The sequence below is a fragment of the Urocitellus parryii genome, chromosome 7 (genome assembly GCF_045843805.1).
Source record: "Urocitellus parryii isolate mUroPar1 chromosome 7, mUroPar1.hap1, whole genome shotgun sequence".
In the NCBI taxonomy this organism is placed as follows: Eukaryota; Metazoa; Chordata; class Mammalia; order Rodentia; family Sciuridae; genus Urocitellus; species Urocitellus parryii.
The window spans coordinates 151,015,350-151,043,007 of record NC_135537.1 but is presented as its reverse complement, the minus strand read 5'-3'; the positions used below and the strand labels follow the sequence as shown (position 1 = coordinate 151,043,007).

Below are 27,658 nucleotides of genomic sequence, written 5' to 3'. Positions count from 1 at the left end.
TGGGGATATAGCGCAGTTGGTAGAGTGCTTGCCTTGCATGCACAAGAATCCCCAGCACCACCACCACCAAAAAAGCTGACTTTATGAGCTGGGGTTGTGGCTTAGTAGTAGAGCACCCGAGTAGCACATGTGAGGCGCTGGGGTTTATCCTCAGCACCATATAAAAATAAATAAAGATATTATGTCCAACTACAACTAAAAGTATATTTAAAAAAGTAATGGATTGGGTTGGGGTTGTAGCTCAGTGGTAGAGCACTTGGCTTGCCTCACATGTGCCAGACTCTGGGTTCAATCCACAGCACAGGAAAAGATTGAAAAGTGTTGGGTTTGTTGTTATTTTCAAATAAAGAAAAATAAATTTGTAGGATTTAACTTCTAATACACAGTTAATAATGGATATAACCCATGTAATTAGGGTACTCAATAAGTTTTAAGAGTGTACTCAGTAATTCTGGGGTGGTAGTGGTACTCAGGAGCACTCGACCACTGAGCCACATCCCCAGCCTATTTCATATTTTATTTAGAGACACGATGTCACTGAGTTGCTTAGGACTTTGCTTTTGCTGAGGCTGGCTTTGAAAAGTGAACCCAAATCAAACTAGCTTTTTTCACATAGGTATCCCTTTCTACAAAACTAATGGAATTTTAGAACAAGGAAATTTTAACATTCTCATGGATATGTTCAAATGGTATTTTTTTTTTATAAAACATCTTCTTTTCTTTCTTTCTTTCTTTTTTTTTTTTTTTTTTTTTTTTGTAGTTAATTGTAGATGGACAGCATGTCTTTATTTTATGTTGTGCTAAGGATGGAACCCAGTGCCTCACATGTGACGGGCAAGTGCCCTGTCACTGATCTACAGCCCCAGCCCATTGCCAAGGTTGGCCTGGATTTCAAGATCCTCCTGCTCAGCCTCCCAAGAGTCTGGGATTACAGGCATGCGCTACTGGTCCTCATTTTGTTTAAAAAACATTTAAATGTTAATACTTAAACTATATCCTGAACTTGAATTGACTCTTCCTGTTAAGAAGCCATGCAGGCCAGGCATGATGGTGCTCCTTTGTAATCATAGGGGCTCCAGAGGCTGAGGCAGGAGTATGGCAAGTTCAAAGCCAACCTCAGCAATTTAGCGAAGCCCTAAGTAACTCAGTGAGACCCTGTCTCTAAATAAAATACAGAAAAGGGCTGGGGATGTGGCTCAGTGGTTATGTGCCCCTGGTTTTACTCCCCTGAAACAAAAAGAAAAAGAAGAAGCTAGACAGGTGGTGCTTTTCTATAATCCCAGCTACTCAGAAGGCTGAGATAGGAGAAAAGAAAATAACTGGTTTTTGTTTGTTTGTTACCTGGGATTGAACCCAGTGTGCTTAATCACTGAATCACATCACCAGCCCTTTTTATTTTCCTGTTTTTTTGTTTTGTTTTGTTTTTTTTAAGAGAGAGAGAGAACTTTTTAATATTTGTTTTTTAGTTTTCAGCAGACACAACATCTTTGTTTGTATGTGGTGCTGAGGATCTAACCTGGGCCGCACGCATGAGCCACATCCCCAGCTCCTTACCTTCCTGTTTGAGACAAGGTCTTGCTAAGTTGCTTAGGGCCTTATCAAATTGCTGAAGCTGGCCTTGAACTAGCAATCCTCCTGCCTTAGCCTCCTGAGTTGCTGGGATTAAGGACATGGACCACTAGGCCCCACTAAAATTCACTGTGAAGTTTTTTTTTCCTGTGTGCATTTCATTAATTATTTAAAACTACTGAATTTTTAAAAATATATTTTTAACTGTAGATGGGCACAATATCTTTATTTTACATATTTATTTTTGTGTGGTGCTGAGGATTGAACCCAGTGCCTCATTCATGCGAGGCAAATGCTCTATCACTGAGCTACAACCTCAGCCCAGTACTGAAATCTTTTAGTTTAAAAATACATAAAAAGTGGGTTGGGGATATAGCTCAGTTGGTAGAGTGCTTACCTCGCATGTACAAGGCCCTGGGTTCAATCTCCAGCACCACCGTGTTTTGGCTAGCATGTGTATCACTAATTGATTCTTTACCTAGTATATAACATTGGATAATTTTTTTATCTTTCTGTATATTCATATCAAAATATGTCCTTTTTGTCATTAACTATTATCCACTCTTCCCATTAATGGACATACACCAAGTACCTACTCTTTAGCAGTTACTCTATGATAATGGCAATTGTAATAGCAATAATTCTTCACTTTCACTGAATGCTCACTACAGTGTTTCACTGAATTTAATGCCATTGATTTGAAGACACATTTTTTTTATGTACTGTTAAGAGAAAAGCTTTCCAATTAAACTGTTAGACACCATCCATTGACAGATGTACTCCAACTTCAGAAATGTTCAAAAGTGAAAAGCTATCATTTTTAGAATTTATGACATATTGCACTTTGCATGTTAACTCATTTAATTATACCAATCCAATGAAGTAGGACTATTATTATCATTCTAATAAAGAAGCAAGTTCAACCATGGAGAGGTGAGGTGACTTTCCTAAAGTCACCCAAATATTAAAAAATTTGAGATCAGGCATCCTAACTCTACAGTTTCATCCTCAGCTGTTACACTATATTGCCTTCTGCCAAGGTGATTAAAAGTCACTTCTTTTTGGTAATTCATGAGATAAGGAGGGGAGAGACAAACAATTTTTGCTACACCGTGATAAATGCCTTGGTAGAGATGTTCATAAGAGATTATGAGGATATATAGAGAAAACTTAACCAACAAGAGCTTAAACATCACCTTTAGTTTCTTCTAGCCCTCCTGAATTTCTGTGGCTATTTTGATTTTCTTTTCTTTTCTTTTTCCTAGTACTTAGGATTGAATCCAGGACCTCTAGCATGCTAGGCAATGGCTCTACTACTTTTGGTCCTACTGATGTAGCTAAACAAAAACAAATTTTAAAGAATCAAAATACTGTGTGCTCTTTCAAAAACACATGTACTATAATATCTACATAATAAATAAGCATCAGGATTCATTATACTAAAATTTCTAGAAAAATAAAATGTTTAAAATAGCTAATTAAATGAAGTTTGAATTTAATGTCTCCACAGGTGCTGGAGAAAATTTGGAGAATACAATGGAAGCCTTTCAGCAGTGAGTATATTAAAAAAATTCTTTTTTACAGTTTATCATTAAAGTGTTGTGATTAACAGAGCAAAGATAGTATATGTGTAGCATCCATTTGTAGTAGTTGTTTCTATAAAACCCCATTTTTTAATTTAGTCTGAAGTGTTTTATAAAGAGTGGTTGGCTTCTGTATAACTGAAAAACTAAATCAGAGTTTTGAGTAATCAAAGATACTATAGTTCCAAAGCTGAAAGAAGACATTTGTAACAAGGAACATACTGTGTATAATGCTAATTAGTCTTGGAGAGAAAGAGAAAACAAGACAACTGTTACATCGGCTGCTATTTATGAAAAGGATTGTGTCTTTGTGCCCACAAGTTTTAGTTACAGACCTGAACCTGCAGTCTGGTACTCTTCTTGGAAACCCTCATGAGTGTTGATCTTATTTTTTAAATAAGATAAATTAAAATTTTTCTATTTAGAATTGATTCACATTTCATATAGATGTTTTTTAGAGCACTTCACAGAGAAGCTGTAGGAGACAGGAATGAAGACTGATGGCTACTCTTGTTCTCTGTCTTAAAGTCAATTATTATTATCACTCTGTGATAATGGTGAGAACACTGTTTTCCTTTCCCTGAAAAACTACCTCCAATGAAAGACATTACCTATTCATATTTAATGAGAAAAAGAATTTCTTATATAATTTTGAGACTTACAGAATTTTTAAAAATATTTTATTTTTTTAGTTATAGATGGACACAATACCATTATTTTATTTATTTTTATGTGGTGCTGAGGATCGAACTCAGGGCTTCAAACATGCTAGGTGAGTGCTCCACCACTGAGCCACAACCCCAGCCTGAGACTTATAGAATTTTGATAGGATTTTGCTACGTGGTCCCAAACTCTTGAGCAATTTTGAGCATTTTTAATGTGTATAATTTGGACTAAGAAATCAGAATTTTTCTTCTTAATTGAATTTTATTTGTTTCTTTGTTTATTTATTTACTTATTTTTGATGGTGCTGGGATGGAACCCAGGGACTTGTGCACTGTAACCACTCATTCTACTACTGAACTACGACCTCAGCCCAGGAGAATTTGAACTAAGTTTTTGTTCTGCTTCTCACCAAAGACTTATAAAAAGGCTTAGAGATTATTTTTCCTGTTATCAGACTTGCAGGTACTGCTTCTAGTTTCATCTGAATCCCTCTACTTGTCATTTCTTACTTTTCCTGTTGGTTATAATCTCAAAAGTCTTTTACAAAAATGCAAAATCTTTTCTACTGTCACAGATTAATGTGAATATTTTAATTTAAATTATTTTCCCTACTTAGATTGTTTATCTAGCAAGTTATCTTTAGCTAAATATGAGTATATAATTTTATGTGTATATTTTTCTATATAGGTTCCTGTGTATGTGCACAGGAACACTATCACTTTATCATATGTGGGCTGGGATTTATTTGGGAGAAACTGCCCATAACTTTAAATAATTTTAGTATTCTTTATGTTGGAAGCACATTATTTTGAAAGTTTTTCCCCATATTCTTTGTTAAATTTTTACCCATCACTTTTTTTAATGAAATTGAAACACTAGGTTATATAGTAAGTTATTTCTAAAGATGTACACTTGAAAATATCACATTTTAAAAATAATTTTTAGTTGTAGATAGACACAATGCCTTTATTTTATTTATTTATTTTTATGTGATGCTGAAGACCGAACCCAGTGCCTCACATGTGCTAGGCAAGCATTCTGCCACTGAACCATAACCCCAACCCAAAAGTATCACATTTTTAAAATCTTTTTTTGTTTTGTACTGAAGATTAAACCCAGAGACACTTAACCACTGAGCCACATCCCTATCCCTTTTTATTTTTTATTTTGAGAAATTGTCTTTCTAAGTTACTAAGGCTGGCCTCAAACTTGTGATCCTCTTGCCTCAGCCTCTGGAGTTGCTGAGATGACAGGGTTGTGCCACAATGCCTAATACATACTTTTTGATTGTACTTTTTTTTGTTTCATTTATAAATATTTTATTGTTTAACTGCTGGGACACTTAGAAGGTTCCTTCCTCTCTCAAACATATCTGCGTCATGAACTACTAGAAGTTGGGCATGGTGGGTACATACTTAAGGGACTATAACCTACTTGGGAGGTTGAGGCAAGAGGATTATTTTAGCTCAGGAGTTGCAGAGTTCCAGACCAGCCTGGGCAACATCGTGAGACCCTGTCTCAAAAAGAAGGAGGAGAGTTTAAAAGAAGAAAGAAAGAAAATACAAGAAAAATTATTTAAACATAATATTTTCAAGGTACCATTTATTAAAAAGTAAAGGATGGGGCTGGGGTTGTGGCTCAGAGGTAGAGAGCTTGCCTGGCATGCGTGAGGCACTGGGTTTGATTCTCAGCACCACATTAAAATAAAAAATAAAGATATATATTTTTTAAAAAGTGAAGGAATTATAATACATGATCAGCAAAAGACAGAAACTGTGCTTAAGTGAGAGGAAGATAATCCTTATTATTATTTTTTGGGGAGGAGAGGTATTGGGGATTGAACTCAGAGCACTCGACCACTGAGCCACATCCCTGGCCCTATTTTGTATTTTATTTAGAGACAGGGTCTCACAGAGTTGCTTAGTGCCTTGCTTTTGCTGAGGCTGGCTTTGAACTTGTAATCCTCCTGCTTCAGCCTCCTGAGCTGCTGGGTTTACAGGTGTGCACCAATGCACCAGGCCCTAATCCTTATTATCTGGAGGAGAAATAATAAAAAAGTGATGGCTGGCTAAAATTTAGATCTTATTTATGTGTTAATTTAGATATGTATTTCACAAAGCATATATAACATGGAGTTTAAGATAATAACATATTAGAGAAAGTGTAAGTAGTTGGTGGGAGGAAGCATGGTTTAGATTAACCAGGAAATTGAAACGACAATAAGACTGGAAGAGCTATATTTGAAGAAAGAAAAATTATTTTTTTAAATGTGGAATGTTGGACGGGTGCAGTGGTAGAAGCCTGTAAACCCAGTGGGTAGGGAGGCTGAGGCAGGAGAATCGTGAGTTCAAAGGCAGCCTCAGCAAAAGCGAAGCACTAAGCAACTCAGTGAGACCCTGTCTCTAAATAAAATACAAAATAGGACTGGGAATATGGCTCAGTGGTTGAGAACCAATGAGTTCACACCCTACTACCAAAAAAAAAAATGTGGAATGTTTGAGATTAAGATGTGACATTAATGTGGACAAGATATATCTAGGAGATTGAAAGGACTTTAGAGATATATTGAAAATTAATTCATTATGTTAGAGTGTGACTAGAGAAGTAATTTTGACCAAGAATTCCATCTCACAATTTATAAAAAGTCCTTTAATGTGGTTTATAAGATGCTTTCACAAACACTCTCTCCTTTGTAGTATAAATATGGCTCTTCTCCTTAGGAGCAAAAATCTTTTTTATTGATCCCTCACTTCCTAACATCTCGCTCAGGCTCTCACACTGATAGGCTCTTACTAGTTGCTCATTGAATCAAATACAGAATAGTGCATTCCAAAAACAAAGCAGAATTTTAGCAAAAGACAGATAAAGGAAACAGAACCCCCTTCACAGTAAACATAGAACCCAAAACTAAGGAATCATCTCAATCTCTCTCTCTCTCTCTCTCTCTCTCTCTCTCTCTCTCACACACACACACACACACACACACACACACACACACACACACAGAGTCACTAAGCCCTTGGGAATGTAAAATCTGGTTCTTAAGAGCTAATAAAAGTAGGTTATTAAACTAGGCTGCCTTTGTAAATACCCAGAAGACAATGTGATCCCTCTGGTACCAACATGAATGGTAGGAGAAAGAAGCAAATTGTATTAGCAATATTTGGAAATGTAAATTGGCAGACAGTCAAAGTAATTAATCAGTGCCCTGATTCTCATGATAAATTTTTATAGTATCTGGTTACTGTAATACTAATTATCTCATCTCTGCAATGGAAGTGTATATTTATTGATAAGGTTTCTTGTTAACTGACTTGGAAATTTGTATAAAACCTAAATCAGGCCTAGTGTCATGACACACACCTGTAATTCCAGCAATTCACGAGGCTGAGGCAGGAGGGTCACAAATTCAAGGACAGGCTTGACAAGTTAGAGAGAGCCTGTCTCAAAATAAAAATAAAAGGAGCTGGAGATGTAATTCAGTGGTAAAGCACCCCTAGGTTTTATTCCCCCATACCAAAAACAAACAAGCAAACACTATCATTTTAACTTTTTAAAAAAAGATTTTATTGTATTTTTTGCAGTACTAGGGATTGAACCCAATACCATGCTAGGCAAGCACTCTATCCTGAGCCACATCTCCTGCCCAACTTTGTTCTTTAAATGTGAATATCAGGTTCCCTAGCATCATTTGTTAAAACTGGTTCATTTTTTTATTCAATGGTCTCTGCATCTTTATGAGAGCTCATTCTGAGTTCTCTGTCCTGGTCCACGTGCATTTGTTATATCCATATATGTTTTTCTTTATATCATTACCACACTCTTTTGATTACAGTATTAAATTTTGAAATAGAGAAGTATTGGTCCTTCAACTTTTTAGTTTTTAAGATTGTTTTGTCTGTTTGGGACCCTATGAAATTCCATTTGAATTTTAGGATGGATTTTTCTATTTCTGAAAAAAAATAATAATTGGGATTTTGCTGGAATTGCCACAAATCTGCAGATTGCTTTGAGTAGTATTAACATCTTAAGTACATTTATTATAGTTGCACATCCATATCTACATATCTTTAACTTCTTTTTGAAGTGTTTTATAGTTTTCATTATACAAGTCTTTCACCTCCTTGGTTAACCCCTGAGTGTTTTAATGTTTTTGATGCTATTGTAAATAAAATTGTTTTGTTAGTTTCCTTTTCAGACTATTCATTATTAATGTATAGAAACACAGTTAATTTTTGTGTGTTAATCCAACAACTTTCTTAGATTTCATCTGTTAGTTCTAAGAATATTGTTATAGGATCTTTGGGATTTGGGGAGTAGGAGGCTTGTGGCTGAGGATTGAACCCAGGGCCTTGCACATGCTAAGGAAGAGCTCTTGACCACTAAGCAATACCTCTAACCCAGGATTTTCTATATGTAAGATCATGTCTTCTGTGATCAGAGATGACTTTACTTGTTCCTTTCAATTTGAATTTTTTCTTGCCCATTAGAACTTCCAATAAGATAAAAGCAACTAGCCAGCATTGTCTTATTTCTTAATCCTCTCTCTTTCACTTTTTTTCCCCCCCAGGGATTGAACCCAGGGTCGCTTAACCACTGAGCGCATCCCTGGCCCTTTTCTTTTGTTCTGTTTTGAAACAGAGTCTCACTAAGTCCTTAGGTCCTTGCTAAATTGCTGAGGTTGGTCTCAAACTTGGAATCCTCCTGCCTTAGCCTCCCAAATGGCTGGGATTACAGGCATTTGCCATCACGCCCAGTAATCCTCTCATTTTTTAGATGTGGCTCTCAGAGGGAAATTTATTTGCCCAAAGTTATACAACTTCATAACAAATCAGGAATTGGTTTTCAAGTCTCTGAACTTCTGGCCACATATTCTTTCCATGATATAGAGTTGCCAGGATTAAGGATAGCTGGTTATGGAAAGGAGGCAACATTATTCACTTATTTAAATTAAGATCACATCAATGAATGTTGATAAATGATGTTGTTGAGGATATAGTTCAGTATTACAGAATATTTGGGTTTGTAACTGAATTATTATATCTAATGCATGTAACCTAAATGTTTGCGTAAGTTTTAGGTTGTCATTTTTCTCTTTATTTCTTCAGTGCAGTCACACTTGGAACTGATATGTTGGAATTGGACTGCCATATCACAAAAGATGAACAAGTTGTAGTATCACATGATGAGAACCTGAAGAGATCAACTGGGGTCAATGTAAACATCTCTGATCTCAAATACTGTGTAAGTAAAAATGAATGATAAACTAATGTCTAGTATATATTAGGGTAAAGTGTTTTTTTAGTGTTTTAAAAATTGTTGATGGACCTTTACTTCATTTATTAATTTATTTTTATGTGGTTCTGAGAATCGAAGCCAGTGCCTCCCACATGCTAGGCAAGTGCTCTACCACTGAGCCACAACTCCCACCTGGGAAAGATTTTTTAAGGCAGTGAATGCCAGACATTGCTTCAGTCAGTAACTTTAAAAAATAATATTTTTATATTTAAATAATAAATGTCAAAAGAATTTTTAAAAATTACCCTAACTCCCATTGAGGATTTTATACTTTACAAATACATCCATGAAGACTTGTTTTTATAAATATTTTAATAAAATTACAAGTCCTCAAATGTGAAGCTACTGAAATTCAACTTGTTAAATTTAGTCAATTCATATTAAGGAAATGAATTATTTTTGGTCTTCAAGTATAAGAAAGCACCATTTAGGGGTTAGGTTGTGGCTCAGTGGTAGAGTGCTTTTCTAGCATGTGTGAGGCACTAGGTTCGATCCTTAGCACCACATAAAAATAAACAAAGGTATTGTGTCCATCTATAACTAAACATTTTTTAAAAAGCACCATTTAAAATTTGATCATAATGGTTTATATGCTCACTTTAGTAAATACTGATAAATAAGGGAAACAATGCTTTCTTTTACCACCTATAGCAAACTCCTGTTAACGGAACACTATATGTATACCTTGTTATTTTTTCAGAATTTTCTTTTCACTACATATTATGCACATTGTTTTAAACACTTTATTTATTTATTTTTTTTTAATATTTATTTTTTAGTTCTCGGCGGACACAACATCTTTGTTGGTATGTGGTGCTGAGGATCGAACCCGGGCCGCACGCATGCCAGGCGAGCGAGCTACCGCTTGAGCCACATCCCCAGCCCTGTTTTAAACACTTTAACATTATAAACATTTTTACATAGTTTTTAAAAAACAGGCTTTTGTTAGAGAAGTTTTGAGTTCACGGCAAAATTTAGTGGAAATACTGAATACCCACAGAAGCACATCCTTCCCCACTACTAACATCCATACCAAGTGGCACATTTGTTATAATTGATGTCACCCAAAGTCCATAGTTTATACATTAGAGTTCACTCTTGATCCTGTACATCGTATGGTTTAGATATTAGACATTTAATGACATTTATCCACTATTTATACTATCACACAAAATAGTTTCACTGCTTCCAAAATCCTCTATGCTTTTTATTTATCCCCCCTCTTCTCCCATCCCCTGAAACCACTAATCTTTTTATTATCTCCATAGTTTTCCATTTTCTAAAATGTCACATATTTGGAAGTATACAGTGTTTAACCTTGCAGGTTCCATGCTTATTTTTCATAAATATTTGAAATGACTGCAGTTGTTACATTGAGTAAATCTGTAGTTATTTTTAACCAGTTTTCTATTGGACACAGGATTGGTTGTAAGTTTTCACTGTACTGAATATCACTATGTGTAAAGATAAAGCTTTATCTTTAGACACTGGTATCAAGTTACTTTTTTTTTTTTTTAAAGAGAGAGAGAGGAGAGAGAGAGAGAGTGAGAGAGGAGAGAGAGAGAGAGAGAATTTTTATTTATTTTTAGTTCTTGGCAGACACAACATCTTTGTTGGTATGTGGTGCTGAGGATCGAACCCGGGCCCCACGCATGCCAGGCAAGCGCGCTACCGCTTGAGCCACATCCCCAGCCCTCAAGTTACTTTTGAAAATATAAATAAGAATATACTTATAAAGACATAAATATTTATATTAAAGTTATTTGTATGAATTTTTCTCTATATTTAAAGTTAATTATTTCTCTAGAAGGAAAATATTGGTTAAAAGAGTAGAAATATTATCATTATTGTCTTTAATAATATATATTACAGTTTCCTATTGCCTGCTTACTTTTTTGGTTTTTTTTTGGTGGGGAGGCACTCAACCACTGAGCCACATCCCCAGCCCTGTTTTGTATTATATTTAAAGATAGAGTCTCAAGGAGTTGCTTAGCAACTAGTTTTTGCTGAGGCTAGCTTTGAACTGGAAATCCTCTTGTCTCAGCCTCCTAAGCGCTGGGATTATAGTCATGCACCATGGCACTGGGCAAAGCCTTGGTTTTAACCCCTAGCACCAAAAAAATTAGCGAGCAGCCAGGTACGGTGGCTCACACCTGTATTCTCAGCAGCTCAGGAGGCTGAGACAGGAGGATTTTGAGATCAAAGCCAGGCTCAGCAAAAGCTAGTTGCCAAGCCAGCCTCAGCAACTTAGCAAGGCCATAAGCAAATTAGTGGGACCCTGTTTAAAAAAAAAAAAAAATTTAAAAAGGGCTGGGGATCGGGGCTGGGGATGTGGCTCAAGTGGTAGCGCGCCATGCCTGGCATGCGTGCGGCCCGGGTTCGATCCTCAGCACCACATACCAACAAAGATGTTGTGTCCGCCGAGAACTAAAAATAAATATTAAAAATTCTCTCTCTCTCTCTCTCTCTCTCTCTCTCTCTCTCTCTCTCTCTCTTAAAAAAAAAAAAGAATGCTGTCTTTAAAAAAAAAAAAAAAAAAAAAAAAGGGCTGGGGATGTAGCTCAGTGGTGAAGCACCTCTGGATGCAATCCCCAGTTATCTGCCCCATCCCAAAAAGAATAAAAAACTCTTAAAATTCAACAATAAGGAAATGAATCTATTTTTAAATAGGCAAAAATCTGAACTGATACTTTGCTAAAGAAGATATACAGATGGTAAATAAGTACAGGAAAATATCCCCCAAATCACTAGTCATCAGGGAACTGCAAATTATAATTGAAATAGATTCTATTACATGTGTAATATAGCTAAAATAAGAAAAAAAGTGATATCAAATGTTGGTGAAGATTCAGAATTAGAATTTCTATACATTACTGGTGCAAGTACAGTGATACTGTCACTTTGGAAAATAGGCAGTTTTTTTGTTTTTTTTTTTAATCAAGTTGTGTATGTCCTGAGCATAGGACCCAGCAATCTCACTCCAACATATTTACTCAAGAGAAACAAAAACTTTTGTTCATACAAAAACCTATTCGGGGAGAATATTTGTAATGGCTTTATTCATAAACAGAAACTAGAAACAACCCTAGTATCCTTCAATGGTGAATAGATAAACAAGTACGTTCATACAATGGAATACCTATTCAACAACAAAAAGGAATGAATCACTGATGCACACAACATGAGAAAACCTCAAATACATTTTTCTAATGTGGAAGATGCCAGATCCGAAAAGGTAATCCTGAATGATTCCATTTTAATGGGTATTTTAGAAAATGCAAAACTATAAAGATGGAGATCAGTCATTGTCAATGGTTGGGAGAAGGAGGAGGGTATGACTGCAGTGGGCAGCAAGGAAACTGGGGGAGGGGAAATTATAGAATTGCTTCTATTTTGATTGTAGTGGAAGCTACATGATTGTATTCATGTCTCAAGATTCATTAAATTATATATCAAAGAAAAAAAAAGCTAGTTGCCAAGCAACTCAGTGAGACCCTGTCTCTAAATCAAATACAAAATAGGGCTGGGGATGTGGCTCAGTGGTTGAATGCCCCTGGGTTCAGTCCTCAGTGCCCAAAACAAACAAACAAACAAACAAACAAATAAACAATAACAAAAAAATAAAACCAGGGCCTTGCACATGCTAAACATGAACTCTACACTGAGCTACACCCTCAGCCACTCCTGCTTGCATATTATAAGATTTATTTTAAGAGTAAAAAGTTGCCATTTTGCTGTACCCTTACCATTATTAGTCATTGTAATTATCATTAATTAGTTATATTTATATAAAATTATATTTATACAATAAATTTTCTACTTTGCTAGATTAAATTTTAATTAGAATTTATTTGATTATTAATGAGCTTAAATATTTTTCTGTATGATTGTTAGGTATTTTTCTTTTTCCTTGAATTATCTGTAGTGGATATTTTTCTACTGAAATGTTGAGAAAAGGTCTATATTAAATATAAATACTATAGACTTCTTATAGGTGATAGAAGTAATTAAATTATTAATTTGCCTATGTAAATATAGGTTTTGTTCACTCATTTTTCAAAGAAGCAAACTTTTATTTCATGTCTTAACATAAGACAAAATACATTTTACTTTTGAGATAACTTTTTTCAATCATATCTTTTTAAGGAGCTCCCGTCTTACCTTGGTAAACTGGACGTCCCATTTCAAAGAGGTAATATTTCTCATTTATCACTTAAACATTGACATTAAAGTATATTCATTTATGCTGAGAAGCCCATCTGTGTCCTTTTATCATAGTTATCTTCTTGTTAAAAGTACTGTCCTGTAAGCTTATTCTCTCAGAACTACAAATATGCGACCTTGATAGGTCATCTGATCCAAAGATGATTAGGCCCAACCATTTAACTAGGTCTCTTTATTTAAATTTACATAAAATTAATTCAAGCTGGGCTGGGGATGTGGCTCAAGCGGTAGCGCGCTCACCTGGCATGCGTGCGGCCCGGGTTCGATCCTCAGCACCACATACAAAGATGTTGTGTCCACCGAAAACTAAAAAATAAATATTAAAAAAATTCTCTCTCACACACACTCTCTCTCTCCCTCTCTTTAAAAAAAAAATAATAATTCAAGCTGGAATACTAATTGTAGGAAACTTGAATATTATTGGGAATATTTTGCATTTCTAAAGCTTCGATTCTAGAATATTGCCATAACTTATAGTAGTCATCCATCATGAATAGAATAAAGAATAAGTAAAAAGAAGTAGAAAGGACCTCTCTTGCAGATCTTTCTGGTTCTTTAACTGTTGATTCTGTCATTCAGCTGTGCCATATTTTAAATGACTGAAAAGACTTTTATTACTCAAACTATTTCCTAGCAATTTAATGGTTTTCTTTCATTAGAGGAAATATTTCTCCCAAAGAAAAGTGTCTCCTTGCCTAATTTATCAGTTACTGCACGTTAGAGTGGAAAATACACCACTTAGAGATATAAGCGCTAAGCAGGTGTAGTCTACCAATATCACAAGTTGGCTTCCCATTTTGAGTGATTCAAATATATAAGTCAATAAAACTACAAGAGGCTGCATGTTATATACCTTGGTATGGTTTGCATATTGTTGAATCCTTGTGAAAATATCAAGAATCTATTTTTATAACTTTTGCAATTTTTAATTTTGATTTTTCAATGATACATAACAATTGTACATATTTGTGGGATACAGTGTTATGTTTCAATACATTATGTGTATTATGTAATGATCAATCAGAGTAATTAGCATATTTGTCATCTCAGACATTTATCTTTTTTTATGTGGTGGAAACATTTAATATCCTCTCTTCTGGCTATTTTTGAAATAGACAATACCCCATTGTTAACTATAGTTACCCTACTGAGTAATAGAACACTAGAACTTGTTCTCTTCTAACTGTAACTTTGAATCAATTGGCTAGCCTTTCTTCTCCTTTCCCCAGCCTCTGGTAACCATTATTTTGTTGGCTACTTGTACTAAATCAACATTTTTAGACTCATTACATATGAGGAAAATTGTATAATATTTGTCTTTCTGTGTCTGGCTTATTTTATTTAGCATAATGTCTTCCAGGTTCTTCCATCTAGTTGTAAATGACAGTTCAGTATTATTATGTTGTATATATGTACATATACACCATGTCCATTATTGGACAATTAGGTTGATTCTATATCTTGGTTACTGTGAATAGTATCAGTAAACTTGGGAATCCAGATATCTCTTTCACATACTGATGTTGTTTCCTTTGAATATATACTAAGTGATGGGATTGCTGCATCATTTAATAGGAAAATTTAAAAATTTTTAGGAACCTCCATACTGTTTTCCATAATGGCTATACTTCATTCTCACCAACAGTGTGCAAGATTCCTTTTTCTCCACATCCTCACCAGTACTTGTTTTCTTTTGTCCTTTTGATACTAGCTATCTTATATGGAGTGAGGCAATATCTCATTGTGGCTTAGACTTGCACTGCCCTGATGATTAGTGATTATTTTTTCATACCTGTTGGTTATTTGTATATCTTCTTTTGGAAAATGCCTATTAAGTTTTTTGCCCATTTTAAAATCAGATTATTTGTTTTTGAGTTTTGGTTTGTTTTGCTTTACTATTCTGGATATAAAATATAACAATATAAACACAAAATATCTCTTGGCAAATGTATATCTGCAAGTATTTTTTTTCCATTCTATAGGTTGTATCTTCCCTCTGTTGTTTCTTTTGTTGTGATTGGATCTATTGATATTAATTTTTTAAAAGAACAGTAACTACTTCCTAAATTTAAAATTGGCTAGTATAGGACTATGCTTATGGCTTAGTGATTGAGTGCTTGCCTAGAATGCTCAAGGTCCCTGTTTTGAGAGAGAGAGAGAGAGAGAGAGAGAGAGAGAGAGAGGTTTATTTATTTTTTATTTTTTGTTACTGAGGATTGAACTCAGGAGTACTTGAGCACTGAGCCACATCCCCAGTCCTATTTTGTATTTTATTTAGAGACAGGGTCTCACTGAGTTGCTTAGTGCCTTGCTTTTGCTGAGGCTGGCTTTGAACTCAAGATTCTCCTGTCTCAGCCTCCTAAACTGCTGAAATTACAGGTGTGCACCACCACACCCAACTAAAGTTATCTATTTTTAAGGGATGTTTAAATCTGAGATGTTTATTTAATTTTGTCTTCCAGGTAAGTAACATTGAATTATGTTTGTTTGAGGAAACACATTTTCATTCTCGTAGTTTATAATCCTAATATATAGGATTATATTTCCCATGCTATGTGGCTAGGATTACAGGCATGCGCTAGTGAGCTCAGCAAAGCAGATTGGGGCAGAGAGATTAGGTACCTGAATGACAATCTGAAGTCTGAAGTCTGGGCTTTCTTTTGTTTAGGCTTAGAAAGTCACTGAAGATTATTAAGCAGCAAAAGAGTCTTTTTTTTTTTTTTTCTTGGTAGTGGGGATCAAACCCAGGGCCTTCCATATGCTAGACCATTGCACTTCAACTGAGCTACATCCTCAGTCCCTTTTTTCTGATTTTCATATCTCCTTCATAAAGTAATAAAACTTTTGAATGTGAAGAGAACTTTGAGACCATCTAATGCTGCTTTCCATTAGAGATTAAAAACTAAAGTCTAAAGATGTGAATTAACTTGATCAAGTTCATACAACAAGTAAATGATAGAGCTAGAATTTGAAATAAATTTCCTCTTTACCAGCCAGTGTTCAGGTATACCATATTGCCTCTCCATCAGATGTTTCCTCAGATGCTATATTAACATGCCAGGTACTCTCAGGTTTCAGACAACTGTAAAGAATAATAAACTTTCATTCATATTCCATTCAACTCTTATCATAATTGACTTTGGACAATGACTCAAATGTGAAGTTCACTGCATTTGAAACAGAATACTGTAAATATTTGATTCAGAGTAGTCAGAAAGTTGTTCCTTTTTTTTATCATATTCTGCTCAGAACTCTTATTTAGTTTTCTTTAGATATTGGAGAGACTGCCTGAGGAATATAAATTTCAAAATTTTTGCTCTCTTTGTGGTTCACAACTTTACTGGAGAGTACTTGTTTTTGTTTTTGTTTTTCAATTAAAGGAATTTATTACTAGAACTTTCTGTTCGCCATGTTTATACACACTTTCTGTTCCTACCCACTTACCAAACCTATTCAGATGATTTTTAGTGTGTCAGAGCCACTTGGTGTTCATTCATCTCTTAAATCTCTTACCAAATTCTGACTCATCAAGTAATTATTTTCTTTAAAGGGATTCTTCAATGTGCCACAGGCTATATAAAAAGGATCATAAAAAAGTGTTAACCAAAGAGTTTACATCTATCCTACTTTCTTTATTTTATTTTATTGTTATCGGGATTGAACCCAAGGTGCTTAACCACTAAGCCACAGCCTAGCATTTTTTATATTTTATTTTGAAATAGGGCCTTGCTAAGTTGCTGAGGCTAGGTTTGAACTGGCAATCCTCCTGCCTTGACCTCCCAAGCTGCTGGGAGGGCAGGTGTCCACCACCTCACCCAACTCATCCTACTTACTTTATAGTGGCCCTTTTTTGTTGTTGTTTTCATAAAAAATTCATAATTTGGATAATCTAGAGTTGACTATGATTATAGACAGTTTAAAAGTTCTAGCATGCTGTAGGACCCACATCATTCATTGTCATTCAACACACCTATTGCATGCTACTTTTTTTTTTTTTAATTGATATTGGGGATTGAACTCGGCGCCACTACCACTGATCCACATCCCCAGCCCTTTCTTTTTCTTTTTTCTTTTTTTTTTTTTTTTTTGATTTTGAGACAGGGTCTCCCTAAGTTGCTTAGGGCCTTCCTAATTTGCCAAGGCAGGCCTTGCATTTGTAATTCTCCTGCCACAGCCTCCCAATTCACTGAAATTACAAGCCTGTGCCACCGTGCCTGACTACTTTTCTTCTTGTAGTCTTCTGTTTCCTTGCTCTGGTTATCCTCTGTCCTGAACAATACCAGGACAAACTTCTCTTTCTCCCACTCTTTTTCTACGTTCTATAGGGACTAAGACAGATCTAAGTTATGTATCTTTACTTCATAATAGCACACATTTTTTTTCTACTATACATTTTAATTGCCTTACTCCCTTACTGTTAAGTACTAATATTATATTAATTTAACCTATATGTCATTTTGCTGATCCAAAGTTTGTTTTTTCCTGTTTGACTTTTTTCTAAGCTGACCCTTGTATCTATCTTACTTGGGTGTAAATAGTCCCTTGGCAATTCTTTTTTTATTGGGGGGGGGTACCAGGGATTGAACTCAGGGGCACTCGACCACTGAACCACATCCCCAGCCCTATTTTGTATTTTATTTAGAGACAGGGTTGAGTTGCTTAGTGTCTTGCTTTTTGCTGAAGTTGGTTTTGAACTCGCAATCCTCCTGTCTCAGCCTCCCAAGCCGCTGGGATCACAGGCATGCGCCACCATGTCTGGCCCATGGCAATTCTTTAGTCTGTTAAATTAATTTTTCCACACTTGGAAGACAATAAAATTAAGAAAAATTTTTTTAGTTGTAGATGGACAAATACCTTTATTTAATTTACTTATTTATGTATTTATGTATGTATTTATTTTATTTATTTATTGTGGTACTGAAGATTGAACCCAGTGCCTCACACATGCTAGGCAGCTGCTTTACCCACCAAGCTACAACTGCAGCCCCAACAATAAAATTTTTACTTAAGGGGCTGGGGATGTGGCTCAAGCGGTAACGCGCTCGCCTGGCATACGAGGGACGCTGGGTTCCATCCTCAGCATCACCTAAAAATAAAATAAAGATGTGTCCACCGAAAAATGAAAAATAAATATCAAAAAATTCTCTCTCTTATCTCTCTCGCTCTTTAAAAAAAATGTACTTAACTAGAATATCATTGTTCAAATGGAACTTTTTGCTGAAAAGTGATGAAAATAATCTGTAATTGCACTTTCTGGTATACCCAATAGCTATATATGTGTGTGTTGAGTACTTGAAATGTGGATAGTACAACTGAGAAACTGAACTTTAAATTTTATTTAATATTAATTATTTTAAATTTACCTAGTCTTGTGCAGCTACTGCATAATGGAAATATCACATTCATATTTTTTAGGTTATAAATAAAGATATCAGTTTAAAATAGCTCAAGAGAAAAAAGAGAGAGATTATATAGAATGATAGTGAATCTAACATTAAACATTATTGAATCCAGGGCTGGGGATGTAGCTCAGGGGTAGAGCTCCTTCCAAGCATGTACAAGTCTGCAAAGAAACAAACAAATAAAAGAACATTATTGAATCCAGAGGCTCAAAAAGACTCTCTTGCTTCATCTTGGATTTGCTTATCTGTGTATCTTGGGTATTATTCACATCTATCTTAGGTAGACTTTGTCCAAGTGGTAAAGAATTTGATTCTAGGTATTGATTCATATTCTGTCTACATGGTGACTTCAAGCCGGGGAAAGTCAGTTTCCTTTATGAACTTCAAGAAAAAGGTTTCACTGAGACACAGACTGGGCCAACATGATTCATGTGTCCATTTTGAAGTAAGAATATTCTGATTGGCCTACCCATGGGGGTGAATGGAGAAAGGGAACTGTGATTGACAGCCCTATCAGAACATTGTGTAATAAGGGAGTTATAGTTTTCTATAGGAAAAAACACCAAGTAGACCAAAACAATAACTATGCACTATAAACAGTTTTCAATAATTTAGTTATGTAGTCTCTGACAAGTTTGAACTGTCCCAGTAACAAGCACTAGACAACTATTTCAAGATAATTTAAGCAAAAACATAGTAAATAAAAATGAATGTATTGTTATCTCTCTGTGTGTCTTTCTTTCCCCACCCCCAATTCCTTTTTTTAAAACATTTTATATTGAGAATAGGGTCTAGCTAAATTGCTGAGGCTGGTTTCAAACTTGTGATTCTTTTACTTCAGCCTCTTGAATTGCTGGGATTACAGGCATGAATCACTGTACTCAACAATTTATTGGTTCTCATAAAAAGTCCAGGGATTATATGCCTTCATACATGACTCATTCTAGTTGTTCAAGTAATAATTGATTTTTTTCTATCTCCATTTCTTGATTCTTCATTCATCTGTGTTGTCTTTGTTCTCCGAGACACCTTTTTCACATCGATATAGACCCTTGGCAGCACATACATAATCCGTTCAGTTGAGAGTTTCAGGAATTCTTTTCCAGTGTCCATACTGTTATGTGCATGAAGGGTCTCAGACAGTTCATAAATTCACTCAGGCCAGGTAGGCAGAGCCAAAATGATCAACAGTCCCATCAAAATGACACTTGAGTTCCATCTGAATTTCAAGGAGTGCAATAATTTCTTCTCTTTTTTTTTATTTATATGCTGCTTTTCATATGAGCCCTTATTATAAATAATTTATTTTTTTGACATAGATTTACTTTTTTGATATGTGTCTTTCTCTTAATTTATAATAATAAGGATGAGATTAAGGATTTTTTACCATTTAGTTCTTCATATTATTGGAACTAGAAAGAAAAAATTTTTACAATGGTTTTATGGTATATACAGTGTGTTATATAAATAATTAGAAGCAAAAGGACTAGGAAAAGAGTAAAAAAAATTCCCTTCTAATTTTTTATTACTTTAAAAAAATTTATAGATATTGATAGACCTTTATTTTATTCATTTATTTATATATGGTGCTGAGAATCGAACCCAGTGCCTCACACATGCTAGGCAAGTAAACTACCACTGAGCCACAACTCTAGCCCCTATTTACTTTTAATTCTCTTTGAATAATTGTACTGATAAGAATTCTTTAGCATAGTCCTGAATTACTATGTATTTACCTTGCTTGAACATTATTTTTTCTTTCTTTCTGTGAATTTTTTTCAAATTTTCTTTGAATTTTCTTTCTTTGAGCAGGGATTGAATCCAAGGGCACTTAACCACTGAGCCATATCCTAAGTCCATTTTATTTTTATTTTTTATTTTAAGACAGTGTCTCAAAATTTACTTAGGATCCAGGTGTGGTGGCATACACCTGTAATCCCAGCAGCTCGGGAGGCTGAGGCAGGAGGACTGCAAGTTCAAAGGCAGCTTCAGCGAAAGCAAGGTGCTAAGCAACTCAGTGAGACCCTGTCTCTAAATAAAATACAAAAAATAAATAGGGCTGGGGATGTGGCTCAGTGGTCGAGTGCCCCTGAGTTCAATCCTTGGTAAAAAAAAAAAAAAAAAAAAGTAACTTAGGGCCTTACTAAGTTGCTGAGACTGGCTTTGAACTTGCACTCCTCCTGCCTCAACCTTCCATGCCGCTGGAATTACAGGCGTGTACCCTGTGCCTGACCAAACATTATTCTTAATCTCTGAAAAATTCAATGATGATTTCTTGTTAAGGTTTAGTATGCCTGTTGAAGCCCCCTAAAGCCCAAGGTTATGCAAGAGCAGTGGCTACGACAAAGGTCAGCTCGGGCAGGCCCAAGCTAGGAGGAGAAAATGTTTTTCTGCCCGAGCTGACCTTTGTCTTAGCCACTGCTCTTGCATAACCTTGGGCTTTAGGGGGCTTCAACAGGCATACTAAACCTTAACAATTTCTTAGCAAAACAATCTCAGTCTCAATTAGTAGGGGAATGGTTAAATTAAAATAATCAAATTTTTGTGTAGTTCTTCAGTGAAGTATTTTGAAACCATATAAAATCACAATAAAATCAGATCAATGGATTATATCATTGTCAGTATCCTGGTTTGATATGGTACTATGGTTTTGCAAGAAGTTATCACAAATAAATCTGGATGAAAGTAGATCAATCTTAAAACTGCATGTGAACCTACAGAATTCTTAAAATGTAAAGTTTAAGAAAAATAAATCATAATTATAAACATAAGGTATTGACATGAAAATATTTTTGCATAAAGAATTGGGTTAAATTCTTGTAGGCACACTATATTATAATCATATTAAATTTTGCATAGGAAAAAAGTAGAGAAAGAAAGTATACCAAGTGGTCATCATGGTTATATCTAAGCTATTAGGTTTTAAATGATATTCTTTTTTTCTTAATGCTTTGCCTCAATTTGTAAATGCCTCATATGAACACATACTATAACTGTTTTTTAAAAAGTAAATTACCTTTTAAAAATACATTTACAAATCTTGTTTTCTCAGCGTGCCAGTGTGAAGGAAAAGATAACCGAATTCCATTACTGAAGGAAGTTTTTGATGCCTTTCCTAATACCCCCATTAACATCGATATCAAAGTCAACAACAATGTGCTGATTAAGAAGGTACTGGAGTCATTGCCTCCTCTTGGTGTGTTGCATCCAATTTCACAAACTAAATAAGGTCAGAATAGCTGACTGCTTAGATTGGTAGTGTTCAAGGAAACGTGATACTCCATGGATCAGCATTGTTTTAAATAACATCTTGATAGAGGTCATTTTACTGCAGGGGGGTCTATTTTCAGAGTGAGCTGGCACATTTCAGTCATGAATAAAAGTAAACTCCTATGAGCCAATTATTCTGGTATTTATACAATTACCTTCTGGCTTAACATGTTTAATGTAATACTAATAAATAGTTGTATTCTGTTAAGTAAATTATATAATGGTAAAATGTAAACAATTTTGTGTTTTTTTAAATAATCTGAAATTTAGTTTTTTCAAAATTTTGTACATCCATTATTTGCAATCCATTTTTAAAGTAAAAATTATACAAGTGAATTTACAAATAGGAACATGCATAAAATTTTGAATTTTCACATATAGGTTTCAGAATTGGTGAAGCAGTATAAGCGAGAACACTTAACAGTATGGGGTAATGCCAGTTATGAAATTGTAGAAAAGTGCTACAAAGAGGTAAGTTTCAAAATGGTACAAAATGATCTATCTTTGATGTTGTTATATGTCTATAAATATTCATTATATATATATTATATATATATATATATATATATATATATATATATATATATATATGTTGTAGATGGACAAAAATGCCTCTATTTTATTTCTTTATTTTTTTATGCTATGCTGAGGATCGAACCCAGTGCCTTTCTCATGCTAGGTAAGCACTCTACCACTGAGCTAAATCCCCAGCCCTACATTAATAATTTTTAAAAACTATCTTTTTTCATAGCCTGCAGAGAAAGATAGATGGTACTAAATGGAGGCAACTAGCCAGAAGTTTACTAACAGAGATAATAGATTTGGACCTTGCAATTTAAGTTCAATGTAATTAATTAGACTGGTTCATAGAATTATTCTCACATACTGATAGTAATTGTTGATCACATTTTATTATGTGCATTATAAGACAAAATATGACTCCCATCTTGTAATTTTTTTAGTAATTGTTATGTGTAATTTTGAATTAAAGTGTTTAATCCTCCAACTTCTTTTTGCCTTACCCTTCAAATAGACTTAGTTAAATTAAGCCAATGTCATGATTATCAGGTAGTATAAAAATCAAGGATATCCACTTATTGAAAATTTTCTGGTTGAAGGAAATATGTCTATAAAAACTAATTTGACCTGGGCATGGTGGTTGCATAATCCCAGCAACTTGAAAGGCTGAGGGAGGAGGATGGTAAGTTCAAGGCCAACCTGGGCAACTTCAAGAGACCCTGTCTCAAAATTTAAATAAATAAACAAATAAAAATATAAATAAAAATAGAAAGGACTGGGGGTGTAGCTCAGTGATAGAGTACTTGCCTAGCATGCACTTTGCCCTGGGTTCGATCCCTACCACTACAAGAGGAGGAAGGGACAGAGAGGAGGAGAAGAAGAAGAAAGGGGTGGCAGGGGAAGAGGAGGAGGACTCTTATGAGACAAGTAGCAATTCTCGAATACAAAGAACTTTTGGGAATGGTCATTCCTAAAAAAAAAAAAAAAGGAAAAATAACCACAGTCACCACCATTACAATTCAAAATACAGCTGAGACTCTCATTGAAGCAAATAATTTCTGTTTATGGACAGTAGGTTCTGTGAGATCCTGAGGTAGCTTGTGTACAAAGGAGAGCACTTACTTGACTGAGTAATTTCAAATGCCTAAGAAGTTAGAAGTAAGACTTTTCCATAACTAATTATTGTCTAATGGTATTTTCGTATATTACTCTGCCTGCCAACCTTTTTACACCATCATAAAACTTTTCAAATAAAAAACAATGATAAGGGGCTGGGAGTTGTGGCTCAGAGGTAGAGCACTCACCTAGTGCATGTGAGGCCCTGGGTTCGATCCTCAGCACCACATAAAAATAAATAAATATAATCAAGGTATTAAAAATAATGATGATATTAATGCTAAAAAAGATGAAGAGAAACTGGACTTCTCATAGGTTCTAGTGGGGCCTGTAAAATAGTATAGTCACTCTCTTCAGTACTTGAGTAGTATTTTTTTTAATAACTAAACATCCATTACCATATGAACCAGTAATTTCATGTTAGGCATTTATCCTAGAAAAATGTAAACTTATGCACACAAAAACCTGTACATGAATGTTTACAATAACCTTATTCATTTGAGCAAAATCCTGGGAAAACCCCAAATGCCCTTCACTACATAAATAGCTGAACAAATTCTGGGACATCCATATAGTAGGGTACTATTCAGCAATGAAAGTTGCTGAATGAACTATTGATACATGCAACAACTTGGATGGTCCTCAAGGACATTATGCTTAGTTAAAAAAAATCTCAAAATGCTATATGATTTTATTTATATAACATTCTCAAAATTGTAGATATAGAGAAAAAATCAGGGGATGGGGTAGAGAGTGAGTACCAATACAGAGATGGCACAAGGGGCTTCTTGTGTGGTCATGAAACAGTTCTGTATCTTGCCTGTGATGGTGCTTACAAAAATCTATATATGGGTTAAAATTGCATAGAAATTACTCTCTCTCTCTCTCTCTCTCTCTCTCTCTCTCTCTCTCTCTCTCACACACACACACACACACACACACACATATACACACACACAAATGAATACATTTTAAAAATAGAGAAGAAAAGAAAAAATGTTGAAAACTGAATAAAGTCTGTAGTCTAATTAACAGAAATGTACTATTTTTTGCAACTTCCTGTAAGTCTGTAAATAGTTCACAATAAAAAGATCACTGTTGGTCCATAATCACAGAATTTTGCCCTTGATTCACGTCCCCCACCGACCCCAAGCCTCTGGCTTTCTATTATATTGAAAACTCCCAAACTCTTTCAGCATAATATTCAAACATCACAATAAAAATGTTTCAATAATATTTGTCATTCATGTTAACAACATTCTGTATAATAAGTGATATGTCTTTTACAGTTTGTAAAGTATGATTTATAAGAATTTTACAAGCTGGGCATGGTGGCACATGCCTGTAATCCCAGCAATACAGGAGGATTGAAGGTTCAAGGCCAGCCTCAGCAACAGCAAGGTGCTAAGCTACTCAATGAGACCCTGTCTCTAATAAAATACAAAAAAAATAGGGCTGGGCATGTGACCCAGTGATTGAGTGTCCCTGAGTTCAATCCCCAGCACCCCATCAAAAGAATAAATAAAAATAAAAAGGGCTGAGGATGTTGCTCAGTGGTTAAGTATTTGGGCTTAATCCCCAGTATCCAAAAAAAAAAAAAAAAAAGATATAGGATATGATTGTTGTTAAACATTTGCCAGCCTACCACTCTTCTCCCACCCCCACAAGCAGCCTTGCATAGCTCTCTAGAAGTTCTTTTAGTGCTCTGGTTCCAAAGTTGCAGAAGTTTTGAGTACCAGCCCCAACCCTATTTTTCCCCTAACCTCACTAATCCTTAATGTATGAATTTGCAGAACTCTAGGTTTTTCAGGGTCTTGTATACTGTGTTACAGCTGAAACACGTGTATATAAATAAGTAAAAAATATTACAAAGTATCATATGAACACAGGCAAAATAAATCCTCAAACTTCCTTATTTTTTGTTAAATAAAGAAATAGGTCATTTACTTTAATTATTTAAAATCAATTCTGTTTTGCATGATTTAAAAATATTATAGGGCTGGAGTTGTAGCTCAGTGGTAGAGCTAAAAATGGTAAAGATGCTAAATTTTATGTTGTGTGTATTTTACCAAAGTGAAATATACAGGCACACATACACATATCCTGCAGTTTCAAAAAGTTTTGGAATGCTGAACACATTTTTCAATTGAAACTTAAAATAATGATTAGATTCTTGGCCTAACTTACAAAATCCTATTTATACTTTTAGGTTTGATCCATAACACAGCTAAAATATGACATATACAAATTGATATAATCTCTGTATACTTTCTCCTGTCTCAACAGGTATATTAAATGGGAGTTAGATTACTATTTCCTACATCTTTTTATTTTGTTCTATTAGATTTTGGCATGTTTAGTTTCTAGTTGTGAATACTGTGGCCAACAGAGAGAGTGGTGTTGTAAAAACAAAGAAAAATATAGGGAGTAGAGAAACTTTACTAACATTAATTATACAATAGGACTCCAAGGTAGATCTTTACTATTTTTTTTTTTTCCTATCCAAATTGGGTTTTTAGGCTGGGGCTGTGACTAGGTGGTAGAGTGCTTGCCAAGCATGCGTGAGGCACCAGGTTCAATCTCAGCATCACATAAAAATAAACAAAATAAAGGTTTAAAAAATGGTTTTTTATTCGTCATAGTCAACTGACACATACAGGTACAAAAATTATAAAAATAAACCAGTAGATATTTAAAGGCAAATGCAAAAATTTGCACATTGAAATTTATACTCTTTTGTTTCAGACTAGCCATTTGGTGTATCTGTAAATGGATATTCACAATTTGGTGACTGCTTGCAATAGATGTCAAGATATAGTCTTGGTAAATTTTGAGACTTATGAAATAATCTTCTTTATTTGAGCAATTACTGTAAAGTAATATATAATATTGTTTGTCTTTTAGAATTCAGATATTCCTATACTCTTCAGTCTACAACGTGTTCTGCTTATTCTTGGCCTTTTCTTCACTGGCCTCTTACCTTTTGTGCCCATTCGAGAACAATTTTTTGAAATCCCAATGCCTTCTATCATACTGAAGTAAGTGCTTATCCTTTTTTCATCAATTATCAATTCTAGAAGGATTAAGATAAAGTCTTGCTGGTTGCAGTGGTGCAAGCCTGTAATCCCAAGGGCTTGGGAGGCTAAGGCAGGAGGATTTCAAGTTCAAAGACAGCCTCAGCAAAATGAGGCACTAAGCAACTCAGTGAGACCCTAAATAAAATACAAAACATGGTTGGGGAAGTAGCTCAGTGGTCGAGTGCCCCTGAGTTCAATTCCTGTTAACCGTCCCCCGCCAAAAAAAAATAAAAGCTTAATGTTAGTATTGCTTTTGTTTGTTTGGTGCTAGGAATTGAATCCAGGGCCTTGCACATGCCAAGGATACACTCCACCACTGGGTTTCACCCACTCTTTGTTGTGATTTGTCCCCAATAAATTCATTTTGGGGCTTGGTTCCCAAAGTAACTGTACTGAGTGATGGTAAGAATGTGATTAGGTCACTAAGTCACTAAGAGGATTAAAGCCTTTCTTATGGGAATGAGTTCTTGCCCTTGGCTTTTTCTTGCTTCTTTTGTATACTTGCCTTTCTTCTGCATATTCTTTACTGCTTTTCTGTTACCATGAGGCCCTCACAAGAAGCCAACCAGATACCATTGTCATGCTCTTGGAATTCTAAAACTGTGAGCCTAATAATCTCTTTTCTTTATAAATTTTCCAACCTTGGGTATTTTGTTATAGCAACAGAAAACAGTCTAGGATAAATATCATTGTTAAATAATAGGTTTTGCTGGGGTTGGGGAGTATTTCTATGGTAGAGTACTTGATAACATGCATGAGGCCCTGGATTTTTGATCCCCATCATCACATACACACACACACACACACACACACACACACACACACACACATACCCCAGATTTCTGTAGTTATTTCCATGTTCTGTTCCCTATCAGAGAGAGAGATTTTTTTTTAATATTTATTTTTTAGTTTTCGGCGGACACAACATCTTTGT

At 35.0% G+C, this 27,658-nt stretch overlaps 1 protein-coding gene across 2 annotated transcripts in view; it reads left to right on the top strand.

Annotated features, from left to right (window-relative positions):
* Gdpd1 (glycerophosphodiester phosphodiesterase domain containing 1) overlaps positions 1-27,658 on the top strand; it is a 47,047-nt gene that overhangs the window by 10,796 nt on the left and 8,593 nt on the right. For both annotated transcript variants that reach the window (XM_026407340.2, XM_077800700.1), the window contains exons 2-7: positions 3,080-3,122; positions 8,927-9,062; positions 13,263-13,308; positions 21,795-21,913; positions 22,394-22,483; positions 26,552-26,685. In XM_026407340.2, the coding sequence (XP_026263125.1) occupies positions 3,080-3,122; positions 8,927-9,062; positions 13,263-13,308; positions 21,795-21,913; positions 22,394-22,483; positions 26,552-26,685 (568 nt within the window). The remainder of the gene's footprint in view (positions 1-3,079; positions 3,123-8,926; positions 9,063-13,262; positions 13,309-21,794; positions 21,914-22,393; positions 22,484-26,551; positions 26,686-27,658) is intronic.